The following is an 18,702-nucleotide window of genomic DNA, read 5'->3' on the forward strand; positions in this document are numbered from 1 at the left end:
ATACATTTTAATCATTTGTGGACATAATGGTATATTGATTTCTCTGGTTTAAACAGCCTCTACTGTGGGCAGAGAAGGGCCTATGTTTAGGAACATCTTACTCTAAAAACTTTTGAAAAGCCATCTGAAAATCAACTACTGTAGAAGTATATAAAAATAAATTCATAAAAATTTATATGGAGTAAACCTATAATGAGGGATACAATACTCCAAATAGATATCATATGTATGCAAATAAACACACTAGTGCTAAGAATGGTTCACATATCTTTGGATATTAGTCAGAATATGGCTTTGTTCATAAACACTGCATATATTATGGCATAGAGTATAAGGACTTCTGGTTTTCCACTGGAAATGTCCTTGCTTCTGCTATAGGGCTTATAATGGTAGAAGGTGTTCTGCATGCCTCCTGAGGAGAAAGTCATCATTAATATCACTCTGACACAAAATCTGAGAGATACAAGGTTAACTGCCCTATAAGATACACCTACTAGAGGAATAGTGTCACAACTGTTAGGGCAGTAACCAACTACATTTTACTGAATGAAGGGATCATTCTGTGAAATGGATTCCAAACCTAATATTGTTAATAAAGAAAGTTTAGACAAGATCAGTCACAAGCCCAGGAAAAAAAAAACTTACTGCTATTATTCTGCTAAAAGTGCATAGCAGAATCACCAAACCCAGATGCCATTGCAGATGCAGGAAAGTGCTTGCTGACGGGAGCCTGACATGGCTGTCTCCTGAGAGGCTCTGAAAGAACCTGACAAATACAGACTTCTGGGTCCCTGAAGAAGGAGTGGGAGAAGGGACTGAAGGAGCTGAGTGTGATTGCAGCCCCATGTGGGGATCAACAATATCAACTAGCCAGACCCCCTCCCCGAAGCTCCCAGGGACTGGACCACCAACCAAAGGGTATACATGGAGGGACCCATGGCTCAGGCTGCATATGTGGCAGAGGATGGCCTGTTGAACAACAGTGGGAGGTGCGACTCTTGGTCCTGTCGGAGTTCGATGCCCCAGTGTAGGGGAATGCCAAGGCAGGAAGGCAGGAGTGGGTTGGGGAGCACCCTCATAGGGACAGGGAGAGGGGGATGGGATAGGAGGATACTGCAGGAGAGACCTAGAAAGGTGATAACATTTGAAATGTAAGTAAAGAAGAAAAAGGAGAAGGAGGAGGAGGAGGAGAGGAAGAAGAAGAAGAAGAAGAAGAAGAAGAAGAAGAAGAAGAAGAAGAAGAAGAAGAAGAAGAAGAAGAAGAAGAAGAAGAAGAAAGAGGAGGAGGAGGAGAAAAGAAGGAGGAGGAGGAGGAGAAGAAAAGGAAGGGGAAGGAGAAGGAGAAGGAGAAGGAGAAGGAGAAGGAGAAGGAGAAGGAGAAGGAGAAGGAGAAGGAGAAGGAGGAGAAGAAGAAGAGGAAGAAGAAGAAGAAGAAGAAGAAGAAGAAGAAGAAGAAGAAGAAGAAGAAGAAGAAGAAGAAGAAGAAGAAGAAGAAGAAGAAGAAGAAGAAGAAGAAGAAAAAGACGACGACTAAGGGCATATTGCTATACCCATGGACTAGTTTGTTGCTCAGTTTTTGCTTTAGAAGCTTCTTGCTGTGGAGAAACTGATTACTGGCAATTAACACATCGATCTAAAACTTGACAACATAAAGAGACTGTAATTTTCTGGGATGCTTGGTCGTAAATGTGATGTCTTTATCACATGACTTCCTTCTACTCTCAGGGATTTATGTGGAAGAGGGGGTGGAAAGACTGTCAGAACTGGAGATGATAAATGATTTTAAAGAAAGAACATTTTTCAGCCACAACTGGGTTGGTACACATACAAGCTCTAAGACTGTGACCAAATACTCATATCCAAGAGAACTCAAGCAAAATGAAATCCTAACATGAAATAAAGGGATGAGCACAACACCTCACCAGTAGTGAAGATGTCCTTTTCACATGATAGTTGTCTGGAGAGTGACAACCAGAATTCTCTAAAGATGTGACACTGGGAATTTCATACACAGTCAAAGGCAGGTCTCATTCTTGGGAGTACCTGTGAACACCAATGTAATAATTATATTTTGTAGTAGTTATTTTCTCTTTTCAGAGATAAAAATCACATGGGATGGATAGGGTAAAGGGCATCTGGGAGACATGGAATCTGGCAAAGTGATAGAAAATATAGAGCAAAACACAACCTGCAAAAAAAATTAATGGAATGATTCCTTGTGATAATTTTATTATCCTCATAGACAAGAGATTAGTACAATCATCATCAGAGAGGTTTCATCTAGCAACTGACAGGAACAGATGCAGAAACTCTCAGCCAAACATTAGGCAAAGCTCAGGGAGTTCTGCAGAAGTTCCTTTTGTGGAACTTGCAGAAGTCAGAGGGTCAATAACACCAAAAGCAAACCCACAGAATCAAGTAATCAGGGCTTATTGGGGTTCACAGAGACTGAAGCAACAACCAAGGATCCTGTGTGGGTCTGACCTAGGTCCTCTGGATAAATGTTATGGTTGTGTACTTTGGTGTTCTTGTGGGACTCATATCAATGTGAATAGGAGTGTCTTTGGTTTTTCACCCTGATTTTGGTACCCTTTTGCCTCACACTGGATAGCTTCTTCCAGCCTGGATATGAGGGTGTGTACCTGGTTTTATTGTGTGCTATGCCATGTTAATTTAATATCCTTGAGTGGCCTGCTCTTTTCTGAAGGGAGACAGAGGAGGAGTGGATTTGGGATGGAGGAGAGGGTAGGGGTAGGGACTAGGAAGGAAAGGGGAGAGGAAACTGAGAGGAGATTTGGAAAGGAGAGAGAGAGAGAGAGAGAGAGAGAGAGAGAGAGAGAGAGAGAGAGAGAGAGAGACAGACACACAGACACACAGACAGACAGACAGACAGAGAGACAGAGAGACAGAGACAGAGACAGAGAAAGACAGAGAAAGAAAGAAAGAAAGAAAGAAAGAAAGAAAGAAAGAAAGAATTAAAGAAAGAAAGAAGGAAGGAAGGAAGGAAGGAAGGAAGGAAGGAAGGAAGGGAAGGAGGAAGGAAGGAAAGGGAGGGAGGGAAGGAGGGAGGGAGGAAGGAAGGAAGGAAGGAAGGAAGAAAGAAAGAAAGAAAGAAAGAAAGAAAGAAAGAAAGAAAAAGAGAAAGAGAAAGAGAAAGAGAAAGAGAAAGAGAAAGAGGGAAAGGGAGAGAAAGAGAGAGGGAGGGAGGGAGGGAGGGAGGGAGGGAGGGAGGGAGGGAGGGAGGGAGGGAGGGAGGGAGGGAAAGAAGGAAACAGAAGGAATTAAAAATAGGAGTGTAGCATCACTGAGAGGCTTCATCCAGGAGCAGAGGAAGGCAGACACAGTAACTCACAGCCAAACACCAGACAGAGCCCAGGAAGTCTTGTGGAAGAGTATAGAATAGACATTTATAAGTCAGATAGGTCAAGGACACCATAAGAAGTCCCACAGAGTCAACTAGCCAGGGATCATGGGGCCTCACAGAGTCTTGACCACCAAAGACGGAACTGCAGGATCTGGAGGTAGACTCTCTACTCATCTTTAGCAAAAGTACAGCTTGATCTTCTTGTTGGTCCCCTAACAAGTGGAGTTTGTGATGTCTCAGTCTCTGCCCGGATTTGTGATGGTGGGACTGGGAAGAAAGAAAGAATGGGAGCTGTGATCTGGATGTAGAATGAATAAATACAACTAGGAAATGGGATAACATTTGAAATTTAAATGAAGAAAATATCTAATAAAAATAAATATTAATAAATTAAAAACAAAGCAATAGAAAGTCTAAACAGAGAAATGAGCTGAACAGAGCCTTCAGGACTATATAATAATACAGGAAAAGCTGATGCCACTACTTGATTTTTTTTTCAAATCCTGTAAAATAATCATTTGTGACCATCATAAAATATTCTTTTTATCTCTACTACATTTAGTAACTTCTCAATTAGTCTTTGCTTTTATGCACGTTAGGAAGATTAGTATAAAGGGTCCATGTGCATCATATATTTCTTCCCTGACCTGAGGAAGCCAGAAAATGATAACAAATCTATTAACAAAACAAATATTGTATCTTTTTGCCATTTGATATGATACAAAAATTAGAAAAATGTGCTAGCTCTTATTTTAGATAATTTATCTCTTAATTGTTCCTCATTTCAATACTGGTGAAATATAATCCATCAGGATTTATATTCGGAAAAACACTCAACCAAAAGAAATAGCCAAATATTCCCACAGAGAAATCAGTAGGGCATTGCATTCCAAAGTACGAGGATGGACTGCATAATTAATATTTAGTGTTCAGAGATATCTCAAAGAGTAAATCCTTTCAAATATCTCCTGGAACTGGTTGCAAAACAATGTTGTATTTCTGAGATCCCCAGGATATGTCCTGAAATCTCTAAATATTTAAACTTCCAGTTGGTGCCTGTGTTACCACAATGAAGAGTACTAAGTAACTGGTGCCTCTAGATGGCAGCATAATTTAATTTCCAAGAGAAAAGCAAAGAATTTCAAGAGATCCCTAACAGCAGGCCATTTGCTTTTGTTTTAGAGGTTAGCCTTAAACTTCACTTTCCTCTTTGAATCACTGTCTACTAAAGATTCTAATGAGGTCCAGCTGTGTTCCACCCTGAAAGAAGGAAACAGAATATCTGAGGATCTGTGGTTCTCACAGGATCCAACCATAGTAGTGGACTAAACACAAAATAGAATGTACTGACTAATTCCAAAACAGGCATGGTAACCAAACCCCTGATTCTAAAGTGTAGGGTAAAATACAGTTCAGCTTTGCTAGGAAACACAATCAGCATGCAAAATACCAGTATAACCTCTTACAAAGACTACAGTATAGGATGTCTAATGTTCTCAGACAAGGTTAACAAAATAACGTTTCAAAATTTACAGAGGAAGCTCTCACCCACTCCAGAGATACAGTCTGAGATTATATCTCAGAAAGAGCCTGAGGTAGGAGTGCCTGAAGGCTTAATCCAGTCACAAGCACAGCTAATCCAAAAGAGACCAGAGTTGAGGGGTGGGGCCAACTATTTAGATATTTGGGATTTAAAGCCAGAGAGAGGTGTTGCTGGGATAGGTCCAGAGACTTCAGCAACTTTTGAAGAGTTGGGTCTCTGGAGTGGATTGAGGCAGAGGCAGTCACCTCAGGTGAGATCATGCCCCTACCAAGGCAGAATCTGAAGTGGCCATGGAGGGTAGACAGAAAGAAAAAAAGAGAGGGGGTGGATGGAGGGAAAGAGGGAGGGAGGGAGGGAGGGAGGGAGGGAGGGAGGGAGGGAGGGAGGAAGGAAGGAAGGTATTAAAGGTGCTTGCCACCACTGTCTGGCTTCTATGGTTTTCCATAGGACACTATTCTAATAGAGGTAGTGGCCATGGAGTTTGGTTGCATAATCCCATGTATAGGACAGAAAGATTCCTGTGACTCTTCCCAAATCCTAATAGAAGACATCATACAATTTTTTTATTTAAGCAACAAGAGTTTAAGACAAGCTCAATACCTACTGTAGATAAGGAAGAGATAGGATGTGTGGCCTGAACTTTGACATCACTGTAAAATTAGAATCCAATATCAAATAATAGAATCTTCTATGAGTAGAGATCATGAGTTAGTGATATCCTAAGTTCATGGTTTGTTGTTGTGGTTTTTGTTATTGTTTTTCTTTCTTTCTTTCTTTCTTTCTTTCTTTCTTTCTTTCTTTCTTTCTTTTATTTATTTTATTTTAAGCTTCTGAATCTCACGGAGTAAAGATCTTTCTGAATTGGTAACATACAGTACACCATGGGCTCTTCAGTTTTCAATGAATCTCATAACCACCAGTGCATGATTTAGATCAAACATATCCTTAGCCTTTTCCATAATCTTGTAAATGTATTTGGAGGTATAGTTCAAAGAATTTTATCAACTAGTGGCTTCTTTTTGCAGAAAAGAGAGAAAAGGGCATTTTTTAAAAAGTCTGTGTGTAGCTATTTCTTAAGTTTTCTCCCCTCTCCAGGTACTTGAGACATGGCTGCTGTTGTCTTCATAGCCTTCCTGTATTTGGGAGTGGCCTCAGGTGTTCCAGTACTTGATTCAAGTTTGGATGCTGAATGGCAAGACTGGAAGATAAAATATAACAAATCATATAGCCTGGTTGGTAACATGAAAACTGTCGAGAAGGACCTAAGAGTGAATTTTCATTGCTGTTGCAAGTGATAAAGCACATGAGAAGTCACAGTTCCATGCCCCCCCCCCAAAAAAAAAACCACCACCATTAAGAGCTTATCTAATCACAACCACGGGTAGAACAGGGTGGTCAGATTCCCCTTTGTAAATGCCTGGATATAGTGTTTTTGATCCCTCTCTATGGACTCTATTCACCTGCAGCAGCTAGTCCACAAGGGCATATTAAGAAGGAGTTTAATCAGAAAGAATAATACTCATTACACTCATTTCTAGAAGGAAGAGAAACTGAAGAGAGTGATTTGGGAAGAAAAATGGAAAATGATCAAACTGCACAACAGGGAGAACAGCCTGGGTAAGAATGGCTTCACCATGAAAATGAATGATTTTGGTGACCAGGTGGGTATGGCATGGATTGCTTCACACTGTGCTCTCATTAGTACTTTATAAGGTGTTTTTTTATATAACTATTTATATACTTCTCCTTGAAGACTGATGAAGAATTCAGGAAAATGATGATTGAAATTCCAGTTTGGACTCACAGAGAGGGGAAAAGTATCATGAAACGTGAAGCTGGCAGTATTCTCCCCAAATTTGTCGATTGGTGGAAGAAAGGATATGTGACTCCTGTACGGAGACAGGTATTAAGGTGTTACATTCCCATCCTCTTAAACTGTGTTGAAAAGGTAAAAGAGTCGGTGTTTTATGTGCACATTAAGTGTGGAGTAATATGCCGTTCATTTTTTAATAATATTTTTTCTTCTTAGAATGCTTCATATATTTTAAATGTATTTAATCCTAGAAATATACCACATATACTCCCTATTAGTGTTCACCTATCTTTCTGTGGAACTTGTGTCCCCTTTTATTGCCCTTAATAACTCACAAAACAAGTAGTCCCTTTCAAATGTTCATGTATATGACCATGACTAGAGCATGAGCAAACTGCCAGTAGTAATGTCTTTTAGGAGTCTGATATCTCCAAGGGATCAATCAATTGACATTAAATAATTTTCATGCAGTAATAACTTTTCTAGCTTGTTGCCAGGTTGTTATTTATCTATGACAACCCTTTCTTCCCTGTTCAGAGAGACTGTGATGCTTGTTGGGCATTTGCTGTGACTGGTGCCATAGAAGCACAGGCAATCTGGCAAACAGGCAAACTCACCCCTCTGAGTGTGCAGAACCTGGTGGACTGTTCTAAACCTCAAGGCAACAATGGTTGTCTTGGTGGTGATACATACAATGCCTTCCAGTATGTTTTGCACAATGGTGGTCTGGAGTCTGAGGAAACATATCCATATGAAGGGAAAGTAAGTGGACATCCTATGCTGTTACTTTAACTCAGCTTGGAATGTAAGACAACTGTAGAGATAATCCACCATCTTCAGGGTACAATTTAGTAGAACTACTATGTATATCATTAAATCTGTCATTAGTTTTTCAATATCTGTATAGCTTTCTGATGAAATTATTTTGGTGCAGCTCTATTTTCTTCTATGAAGAATATGCAAACTACTATACATATAATATATGTTTTTCAACCATTAAAATTTCTCAAAGATAGGAAGACAAATTCATTGTCATTAAAGATATGCAAACTAATTTTCAGTTCTAAATCTCTCAATAGCATTTCACTTCCTGGGATTATTTATTGGCAATAGACTTTAGGTGTGTTCAGCTTCAAAGTACAGAGTGCTATGGTTCTGAGTCTTGTTCCCCAGAAGGTGAGTGAAAGTAACTGAGTCTCTTACTTGTCTTTTAAAGGATGGACCATGCAGGTATAATCCAAAGAATTCTAAGGCTGAAATAACAGGATTTGTGTCCCTCCCCAAAAGTGAGGATATCCTAATGGCTGCTGTAGCAACTATTGGGCCCATCACTGCTGGAATTGATGCTTCACATGAGTCTTTCAAGAACTATAAGGGAGGTACGCATGTTTACTTCTATATAAGAAAAAAAAAAAAACTAGTGGCATCCCTATGTTACAACATATTTATTGATTGGTATTTATGTATAAATGTCATTTAAATATTTGAGCTTCCAGACTTTATTCTTCACAATTCACCTGATATGACCCCACATGCAATTTAACGTGTTAAAATTTATAAAGCTTATTGCTTAGCTAAATTTAACTTCTTCATTTGATAGATATTTTAGGTATCTATAGAAACTGATTATCTGAAATCAAAGTATAACAGAGCCTCTTGAAGTAAATAATTTAACCTTCTGAGAGTTAAAAATGGCATGAGATTCTGACAACAAAAACAACAACCAACCCACAAAATTCCAAGGATTTTTATATCATAAGCACATAGACAGGTGTTTACCAACAAATAAACACTATTAGAATTTCTTCAGTTTTCTGTAAAACCCTATAGTTATGTTTTTGGTAACAATTCATACAGCTATTTATTTATTTATTTATTTATTTATTTATTTATTTATTTATTTATTTTAGGTTGCAGCTCATTTTTATTATTCCATGTCTGCCATGTGGTTGCTTATCTTTCCTCAGTTTTTTTTTTATTTTTTTTATTAGTTAATTTCCTCAATTACATTTCCAATGCTATCCAAAAAGTCCCCAATACACTCCCCCCCCAGTTCCCCACCCACCTACCCCCACCCCTTGGCCCTGGCATTCCCCTGTACTGGGGCATATAAAGTTGGCAAGTCCAATGGGCCTCTCTTTCCAGTGATGGCCTACTAGGCCATCTTTTGATACAAATGCAGCTAGAGACAAGAGCTCTGGGGTACTGGTTAGTTTCTAATAATGATCCACCTATGGGGTTGCAGTTCCCTTTAGCTCCTTGGGTACTTTCTCTAGCTCCTCCATTGGGGACCCTGTGATCCATCCAATAGCTGACTGTGAGCATCCACTTCTGTGTTTGCTAGGCCCCGGCATTGTCTCACAAGAAACAGCTATATCTGGGTCCTTTCAGCAAAATCTTGCTAGTGTGTGCAATGGTGTCAGCGTTTGGAAGCTGATTATGGGATGGATCCCTAGATATGGCAGTCTTTAGATGGTCCATTCTTTCTTCATAGATCCAAACTTTATCTCTGTAACTCTTTCCATGGGTGTTTTGTTCCCAATTCCAAGAAGGGGCACAGTGTCCACACTTTGGTCTTCGTTCTTCTTGAGTTTCATGCGTTTAACAAATTGTATCTTATATCTTGGGTATCCTCAGTTTTTGGGCTAATATCCACTTATCAGTGAGAACATATTGTGTGAGTTCCTTTGTGAATATGTTACGTCACTCAGAATGATGCCCTCCAGATCTATCCATTTGCCTAGGATTTCATAAATTCATTCCTTTTAATAGCTGAGTAGTACTCCATTGTGTAAATGTACCACATTTTCTGTATCCATTCCTCTGTTGAGGGGCATCTGGGTTCTTTCCAGCTTCTGGCTATTATAAATAAGGCTGCTATGAACATAGTGGAGCATGTGTCCTTCTTACCGGTTGGAACATCTTCTGGATATATGCCCAGGAGAGGTATTGCTGGATCCTCTGGTAGTATTGTGTCCAATTTTCTGAGGAACCGCCAAACTGATTTCCAGAGTGGTTGTACAAGCTTGCAATCCCACCAACAATGGAGGAGTGTTCCTCTTTCTCCACATCCTCACCAGCATCTGCTGTCACCTGAATTTTTGATCGTAGCCATTCTGACTGGTGTGAGGTGGAATCTCAGGGTTGTTTTGAGTTGCATTTCCCTGATGATTAAGGTTGTTGAACATTTTTTTAGGTGCTTCTCTGCCATTCGGTATTCCTCAGGTGAGAATTCTTTGTTCAGTTCTGAGCCCCATTTTTTCATGGGGTTATTTGATTTTCTGGAGTCCACCTTCTTGAGTTCCTTATATATATTGAATATTAGTCCCCTATCTGATTTAGGATAGGTAAAGATCCATTCCCAATCTGTTGGTGGTCTTTTTTCTTATTGATGGTGTCTTTTGCCTTGCAGAAGCTTTGCAACTTTATGAGGTCCCATTTATCGATTCTCGATCTTACAGCGCAAGCCTTTGCTGTTCTATTCAGGAATTTTTCCCCTGTACCCATATCTTCGAGGCTTTTCCCTACTTTCTCCTCTAGAAGTTTCAGTGTCTCTGGTTTTATGTGGAGTTCCTTAATCCACTTAGATTTGACCTTAGTATAAGGAGATAGGAATGGATCAATTCGCATTCTTCTACATGATAACCACCAGTTGTGCCAGCACCATTTGTTGGAAATGCTGTCTTTTTTCCACTGGATGGTTTTTGCTCCCTTGTCAAAGATCAAGTGACCATAGGTATGTGGGTTGATCTCAGGGTCTTCAATTCTGTTCCATTGGTCTACTTGTCTGTCGTTATACCAGTACCGTGCAGTTTTTATCACAATTGCTCTGTAGTACAGCTTTAGGTCAGGCATGGTGATTCCTCCAGAGGTTCTTTTATCCTTGAGAAGAGTTTTTGCTATCCTAGGTTTTTTGTTGTTCCAGATGAATTTGCAGATTGCCCTTTCCAATTCGTTGAAGAATTGAGTTGGAATTTTTGTGGGGATTGCATTGAATCTGTAGATTGCTTTTGGCAAGATAGCCATTTTTACAATGTTGATCCTGCCAATCCATGAGCATGGGAGGTTTTTCCATCTTCTGAGATCTTCTTTAATTTCTTTCTTCAGGGACTTGAAGTTCTTGTCATACAGATCTTTCACTTTCTTAGTTAGAGTCACGCCAAGGTATTTTATATTGTTTGTGACTATTGAGAAGGGTGATGTTTCCCTAATTTCCTACTCTGCTTGTTTATCCTTTGTGTACAGAAAGGTAACAATTCATACAGCTATTTATTTGAATTGTAGTTTGTGTCATTTTACAATTTTTGAAAATACCTCCTTTGAAAACTGTTGGTGACAGAACTCACTGTCAGATAGCCTGTGCCTCTTACACCAATCACCTTTCATTTTACTTCTTAGGTATTTACCATGAGCCAAATTGTAGCAGTGATACTGTGACTCATGGAGTCCTCGTGGTTGGTTATGGATTTAAGGGAAATGAGACCGATGGTAATCACTACTGGCTGATCAAGAACAGGTATAAATTGCCAAAATTGTATATTTGAAGTCCCAAGGCCTAGAGAGATGGTTCAGTGGTTAAAAGCACTGCCTAACATTTTAGGGGATTAGTGAAGGAATTTTGCTGTTGCAAGTCAGCAATTGGATACATAGCCTAAAATTAAAAAAGAAAAAAAGAAAAATTTTGTTTCATTTAAGTTGAATAATAGTTGTTCTTATTTTCTTATGTACACGTGGGAATTATGTGTACATGTGTACATGTTTGCATGTCTGTAGATACATGAGTGTGCAAGAACATCTGTGCAGAGGTCTGATGTTAACCTCAATTATTTTCTCAATCATTATCCAACATCAAAATTATGGCAGTGTTTCTCACTGATCTAGGATTTCACTGACTAATTTGGTTACCCAGCTTGGTCCATGTTTGTCTTATCACCATTCCCTGAGAACTTGAGTTACATGTACAACAAAATGTCAGTTTCAGTTTACATGGCTCTTGAATTTATCTCCAGTCCTTAATCTCTGAATTTTCACAACCTACTCACAATGGAAAATCATAATGTTCAAATTCTGCCATCTGTGTTTTGGGTGGCTATATTAAGTCTGTGCCATTGTTTTTCTAAACTATGACAAAATTGTTAATTCTGAACCATGAATTGGTAGATAGTCAGTCTGTCCACTCTATGTTGTTGTGTTGCAGTCTTATATGAGGTATCTCTTGGAACCCAGGAGTAGATCATTTGCCTTTTCTTATCTATCTGTTAAGTTGATTCCTTGTCAATTATTAAAATCAATCCAACATGCAGTGATCTGTCTACTAAAAGGAACACATATTTGTTTTTCAGCTGGGGTAAACAATGGGGCATTAGAGGCTACATGAAGCTCGCCAAAGACAAGAACAACCACTGTGGAATTGCTTCATATGCTCACTACCCTACTATTTGAGAACCCTGGTGGCCACAAGGAAGGTTTTGGCAGAAGACAGCATTTCTAGGGGAGGGCTATCTGCTTGTCAGCGACCTGCCTTTGCTTGGTATATTCAAGATTTGTGTCCCTGAAAAGCAACCTTGTAATGTGATTCTGGGACCCTTCAACTATTTTGACATTACGAGCACTACTGCTCTAACTAAATGTATGTTTATTATTCCTTCAAAATAACCAGCTTTACCGATTGTGCAAATAAAATCCTTTAAAAAAATAAATGCAAATATAATTCCTAGATCTTTTCTCTTTTTTAAAATATGTCTTTTTGTGGCCATACTTGCAATTCCTCAGGAACTCAAAAATGAATGGTATCCTGGTGTTCACAAAGTTGTGGGTATATTCACTATGATGGATCATATTCCATTATTGATTTTGCTTGGCTTAAAGGGTTCTATTTATCCTTCAGAAACCCAGCTCTGAAATATATTTGATAATTTATGGATTTAACAAGTTTAGCTGACATAACTTCATACAGTTTCAATTCCTGGCTCATTTGTGCAGTATCTTGGCATCATGTGCTCCTCCAGTGCATAATGCTGGTCTCTGACTCTCCATTTTCTATCACTTTGACCCTGTATGAGCTTCCATTAGAACTCTGATAAGTGAAAGATAGTTGAAGCATGAGATAAATACTTTAAATGTACTTTTAAAATATTATAGTGTTTGTGAAAGAAGAAGTGAAGAAATCAATAAAGACAGAAACAGTGGATGGAAATAGGTAAAATAGTTCAATGTCAAATATTAGAAATAGAATCAAAAAACAAAAACAAAACTGAGGGAAGTTGAAAAATGAAAACATTAGATATTCAAACACAGTCCTCTGAAGCAAGGTTCAACAACAGATATAAGGGACTAAAGAAAGATTCCTAAGTAATTGAAAAAAAAGCAAAAGAAATAAATACCTTTATTAAAGAAAATGTTACATTTAAAACATTAGAAACTTATATCTTGGGTATTCTAAGAATCTGGGCTAATATCCACTTATCAGTGAGTACATATCATTTGAGTTCTTTTGTGATTGGGTTACCTCACTCAGGATAATGCCCTCCAGGTCCAACCATTTGCCTAGGAATTTCATGAATTCATTCTTTTTTAATAGCTGAGTAGTACTCCATTGTGTAAATGTATCACATTTTTTGTATCCATTCCTCTGTTGAGGGGCATAGAATGAAGACCAAAGTGTGGACACTTTGCCCCTTCTTAGAATTGGGAACAAAACACCCATGGAAGGAGTTACGGAGACAAAGTTTGGAGCTGAGACAAAAGGATGGATCATCTATAGACTGCCATATCCAGGGATCCATCCCATTATCAGCCTCCAAACACTGACACCATTGCATACACTAGCAAGATTTTGCTGAAATGACCCTGATATAGCTGTCTCTTGTGAGACTATGCTGGGGCCTAGCAAATACAGAAGTGGATGCTCACAGTCAGCTATTGGATGGATCACAGGGCCCCCAATGGAGGAGCTAGAGAAAGTCCCCAAGGAGCTAAAGGGATCTGCAACCCTATAGATGGTACAACATTATGAACTAACCAGTACCCCGGAGCTCTTGACTCTAGCTGCATATGCATCAAAGATAGCCTAGTTGGCCATCACTGGAAAGAGAGGCCCGTTGGACTTGCAAACTTTATATGCCCCAGTACAGGGGAATGCCAGGGCCAAAAAGGGGGAGTGGGTGGTTAAGGGGAGGATATGGGGGATTTTGGGATAGCATTGGAAATGTAAATGAGGAAAATACATAATAAAAATATTAAAAAAGAAAAAAAAACATTAGAAACAGAAGCAACCCATGGGATATGCAACACCATGCAAAGACCAAACCTTAGAAAAATAGGAAAAAAAGACAGGAGAAGAAACTCAAATCAAAGGTGCAGAAATAATGTCAACTAAGTCAGGAGAAAATTTCCTAACCTAAAGAAGGAATCCTGTATTTAGGCACAGGGTACAAGTTTAAAGAACCATATAGACCAATGCAAAGTAAGAATTCCTCTTAATAAATAATAATCAAAACAATAAGCATACAGAACAAAGAAACACTATAAAAATATGCTAGGAGAAAAGACAAAGTAACATATACAAACAGGTCTATGAGAATAACATCTGATTTCTCCAGGGAGACTATAAACTCTAGAAGAGGACAGATGACAGCCAAGACTACTAATACCCTGGAAAACTTCCAGTCATAATAGAGAGAGAAAAAAGACATTTCATAATAATTCAAAATTTGAGCAGTATCTAACTAATATCCTGTCCTACAGAAGGCTGTTTTAAAAAACTTTCAACCTGAAAATTTCAGGCCCAAAACACCAGAAGTGCCCATCTAAATTCTTTTTTTTTGTTGTTTTTGTTTTTTTTAGAGACAGGGTTTCTCTGTGTAGCCCTGGCTGGCCTTGAACTCACTCTGTACAGTCATGCTGGCCTCCCAAGTGCTGGGATTAAAGGCGTGGACCACCTCGCCCTGCCTGACCATATAAATTCTTAATATTTATTCATCAAACACAAGCAAGTCCATAAAAAGACTATTACAGATTAAGTAACATATTTATCACAACATACTCATAGTGGGAGACTTCAATGTCATACTCTTAACAATAGACAGAAATCCAGATAAAATGAAACAGAGAAAGGTGGGAAATAAGTGATGGCATAAATCAAATGAACCTAACAGATATTTACGGAACATTTCTCCTAAACACAGAAGAAAATACATTCTTCTATGCACATTATGGGATCCTTTTCAAATTTGAATGCATTCTCAAACACAAAACAAGTCTCAAAAGATTAAAAAAAAAAAAAGGAAATTGAAACAACACAATGCATCCTATTTGACCACTATGGATTAAAGGAGGATATCAATAGGAGAGGCCCTTGATCCTGTGAAGGCTCTATACCCCAATATAGGCGAATGACAGGACCAGGAATGGGAGTGGATGAGTTGGGGAGCAGGGTTAGAGGGGAGGGGATAGAGGATTTTTGGAGGGAAAACTAGAAAAGGGAATAACATTTGAAATGTAAATAAAGAAAATATATAATAAAAATTAGTAAAAAAAGAACATCAGAAAACTTTGAAACTCATAGAAACTGAAAAAAATACAGTGAAAGCAGCGCTAAGGGGAAAATTCATAGCCCTGCGCACCTTCATAAAGAAATCAGAGATATCCTACACTAGCAACTTAACAGCACACCTGAAAGCTCTAACAAAAAGCAGCAAATGCATCCAAGAGACATAGAGGGCAGCAAATAACCTATCTCAGGGCAGAAATCAAGCAATTATAAAGAACGAGAACGAAACAAATAATCACCAAACCAAAAGCTGGTTCTTTGAGAAAATCAACAAGATAGGTTTAAAACGTGGAAAAGAGTTTTGAACCCATTTCAAAAGGTTCTGTAAGGCAAAGAACACTGTCAATAGGACAAACTGACCATCCACAGATTGGGAAAATATCTTTTTCAACTCCATATCTGATAGAGTGCTAATAACCAAAATATATAAAGAACTCAAGTAGGGGCATAATGTCGCTAGTTCAATACTATAGCTGAGGAGGCTTGAGTCGTTGGTTTGTTGTGCTCTGTGTGCTAGGTGCTGTAAGGGAAATTCAGGAAATCTCTGAACTCACAACATGGATGCATTGACCTATGATAATGCACATGTTCACTTCACTTGGGAAGAGTGGTTCTTGATGGATCCACCTCAGAAGAGACTTTACAAAGATGTGATGCTGGAGACCTACAGGAACTTCACTACTATAGGCTACTATTGGGAAGAATATAATATTGAAGAACATTGGCAAAGTGATAGAAGACATGGAAAGTATGAAATAAATCATGATGGAGAGAAGCCCTATGAATATACACAATGTGATAAAGCCTTAACATATCACAGTCATCTTCAAAATCAAGAAAGAACTCAAACTCAATAGAAACCCTCTGAAGGCTTTTTTTAAAGAAAAAAAATATTTATTTATTTTTTACACTCCAAATTTTATTCCACCCTGAGTCACCCTCTAACTGTTGCACATCCCATACCTGCTCCCCACCCCCTGTTTCTATGTGGATATCCCCACCTCCCACACCACATGACCTCTAAACTCCCTGGTACCTCCAGTCCCTTGAGGGTTAGGAGACATTTGCATGACACCTGAGAAGAAACGTAATCAGTAATATCACCCAGCCTCAAACTCAGTGAGATACAAGGATGGCCTGCCTGCAATATACCAATTGGTGAAACAGTGTCAGGAATGTTAGGAGATATCAACCACAATTTATTGGATTTAAGGTCAACTCCCTGATGGAACATGTGCCCCTGAGGCATGGTGGGACATCTTTTCGGTATATCCCCAAGGTCTAATTTTATGTTACTTGGCCTTTTTACCTTGCAGCTTTTAATATTCTTTCTTTGCTATGTGAATTTAGTGGCTTAATAATTATATGACTAGAAGATTTGCTTTTCTGATCCCATTTATTTGGTGTTCTATAGGCTTCTTATACCTTTATGTCCATCTCTTCTTTAGGTTGGAAAAGTTTTCTTTTATGATTTTGTTGAAGACATTTTCAGGTCCTTTGAGCTAGGATTCTTTGTCCTCTATTCTGATTATTCTTTGATTTGGTCTTTACATTGTGTTCTAAATTTCCAGGATGCTTTTGGTTAGGAATTTTTTATATTTTGAATTTTCTTTGACAGTTATATCAATTTCTTCTACAGTATATTCAATACCTAAGGTTCTTTCTTCTATTTCTTGTATTCTGTTGGTGATACTTACATCTGTAACTCCTGACCTCTTTCCTAGGTTTTCCGTTTCCAGGTTTGCCTCCATTTGTGTTTTCTTTATGGTTTCTACTTCCACTTTTAGGTCTTGGATTGCTTTATTCAATTCCTTCACCTGTTTTCCTGTATTTCTTTCAGTAAGTTTTTGATATCCTCCTCAAAGACTCTATTATGTTCATGAGATAGGATTTTAGGACAGATTCCTGATTTTCAGGTGTGTTGGTATATTCATTGCTTGCTATGGTGAGAGAACTGTTTTCTGATGACTCCCATGTATATTGGCTTCTATTACTTATGGTCTTATGCCTGCCTTTTGCCATCTGGACATCCCTGGTGATTGTTGGTCTGGATGGCTGTCTGAAATCTGCCTCTTTTGTCCCTGGGTTCCTTAGGTCTCCTGGTAGGCCTGCAGTTTTGCTGTAGCACACCACTAATGGCGTCTTCCAACTGGGGGCTCTTCATAGGGGCAGAGAAGTTCCTGATCTGTTGCTCTGGTTGCAGTAGATATCCTGAGAGGCTCTTAGACTGTTTAGTTTTCAGGGGAGCAGTCAAGCTGTTGTCCAACTTCTCTGAGTGTAGTTGAACCTTACTGCTCTGTGTGTAGTGGATCCTCAACTACTCTAAATGTAGCAGGTCATCAACTGCTCTGAGTGCAGCTAGTCCTCTAGGATGAGTCAGGATATGAAGTCTTCATGGGAACAGAGCAGCTGAGAGTCTGCCTCAGCAGAAAATATCAGGAGGAAGTGGCAGAAGGTACAGAAGAGGAGTGGTATTTGGGAGGGTGGGGGTTTTGCTGTGTGATGTGTCCCAAGTCCACCCGTCTTCCAGTGGCAGCTCTGGGACTCCGGGGATAGTGGTGCTTCTTACCAACTCTTCTGAGTGCAGTGAGTCCTCTAGGATGGATTATGATATGGTGTCTTCATGGGAGCAGACCAGTCAAGACTCTGCCCCAGCAGAAAGGACTGGGATGAAGGTGCCTCTGAAGACTTTCAACATAGGGAAGTCCTTGCATGTCATAGTAGTCTCCAAATACATAAAAGAACAGATATTAGAAAGAAACTTTACAAATGTAATCAATGTGATAGAGCATATTCACAATACCAGTATCTTCAAATACTTGAAAGAACACATACTGGAAGGAAACCTTATGAATGTAATCAATATGGTAAAGCCTTTGCAAAAAGCAGTCATCTTCAAATACATAAAGTAATACATACTCTAGAGAAACTCTACAAATGTAATCAATGTGATAAACCCTTTCCATGATAGAGTCATCTCCAAATATAGAAAAGAACACATACTAGAAAAAAAAAAAACCTTACAAATATAATCAATGTGATAAATCCTATTCACAACACAATAGTTTCATAATACATACAAGGGCACATACTGGAGAGAAACCCTTTGAATGTAATCAAAGTGATAAAGCCTTTGCACATTACGGTACTCTCCAATACTATAAAAGGAATCATGCTGTAGAAACTCTATGGATGTAATCATTGTAATGAAGCGTTGGAAAATCACAATAGTCTCCAGAAACATAAAAGGAATTATCTGGGAGAGAAACCCTATGAAGGTATTTGAAATGGTAAGGTCTTTCTTCACACATTACTGTACTCTCCATCATCATGGAAGTAATTATACTGTAGAGAAATCATATGAACACAAGAAATGTGGTAAATCTTTTACATATCACAGTTATCTCTTAATGTAGAAAAGAACAGATATT

At 38.7% G+C, this 18,702-nt stretch overlaps 1 protein-coding gene and 1 pseudogene across 2 annotated transcripts; both read left to right on the plus strand.

Annotated features, from left to right (window-relative positions):
- The first annotated feature begins 6,013 nt into the window (after nucleotides 1–6,013).
- LOC110307683 (cathepsin R) lies at nucleotides 6,014–12,162 on the plus strand. Of its 2 annotated transcripts, none has more exons than XM_021179921.2 (7): nucleotides 6,014–6,139; nucleotides 6,446–6,568; nucleotides 6,661–6,810; nucleotides 7,258–7,482; nucleotides 7,937–8,099; nucleotides 11,119–11,236; nucleotides 12,063–12,162. In XM_021179921.2, the coding sequence occupies exons 1-7, from the start codon at nucleotides 6,014–6,016 to the stop codon at nucleotides 12,160–12,162; spliced, it is 1,005 nt and encodes a 334-aa protein (XP_021035580.2). The 2 variants fall into 2 exon arrangements, with proteins under 2 accessions (XP_021035580.2, XP_085686863.1); XM_085830737.1 differs by having other exon boundaries at nucleotides 6,449–6,568.
- A 3,666-nt stretch (nucleotides 12,163–15,828) lies between these two features.
- Nucleotides 15,829–18,469, plus strand: LOC147000942 (uncharacterized; annotated as a pseudogene).
- The last annotated feature ends 233 nt before the right edge of the window (nucleotides 18,470–18,702 follow it).

The sequence above is a fragment of the Mus caroli genome, unplaced genomic scaffold, assembly GCF_978045245.1.
Source record: "Mus caroli unplaced genomic scaffold, Mus_caroli_1 scaffold_15, whole genome shotgun sequence".
NCBI lineage: Eukaryota > Metazoa > Chordata > Mammalia > Rodentia > Muridae > Mus > Mus caroli.

Excerpts from the sequence above, each read along its gene's own strand:
- LOC110307683 (XM_021179921.2), top strand. The coding sequence starts at position 6,014 with ATGGCTGCTGTTGTCTTCATAGCCTTCCTGTATTTGGGAGTGGCCTCA. Across the intron at positions 7,483-7,936 it reads CATATCCATATGAAGGGAAA|GATGGACCATGCAGGTATAA; the intron begins GTAAGTGGACAT and ends TGTCTTTTAAAG. Across the intron at positions 8,100-11,118 it reads TTTCAAGAACTATAAGGGAG|GTATTTACCATGAGCCAAAT; the intron begins GTACGCATGTTT and ends TTTACTTCTTAG.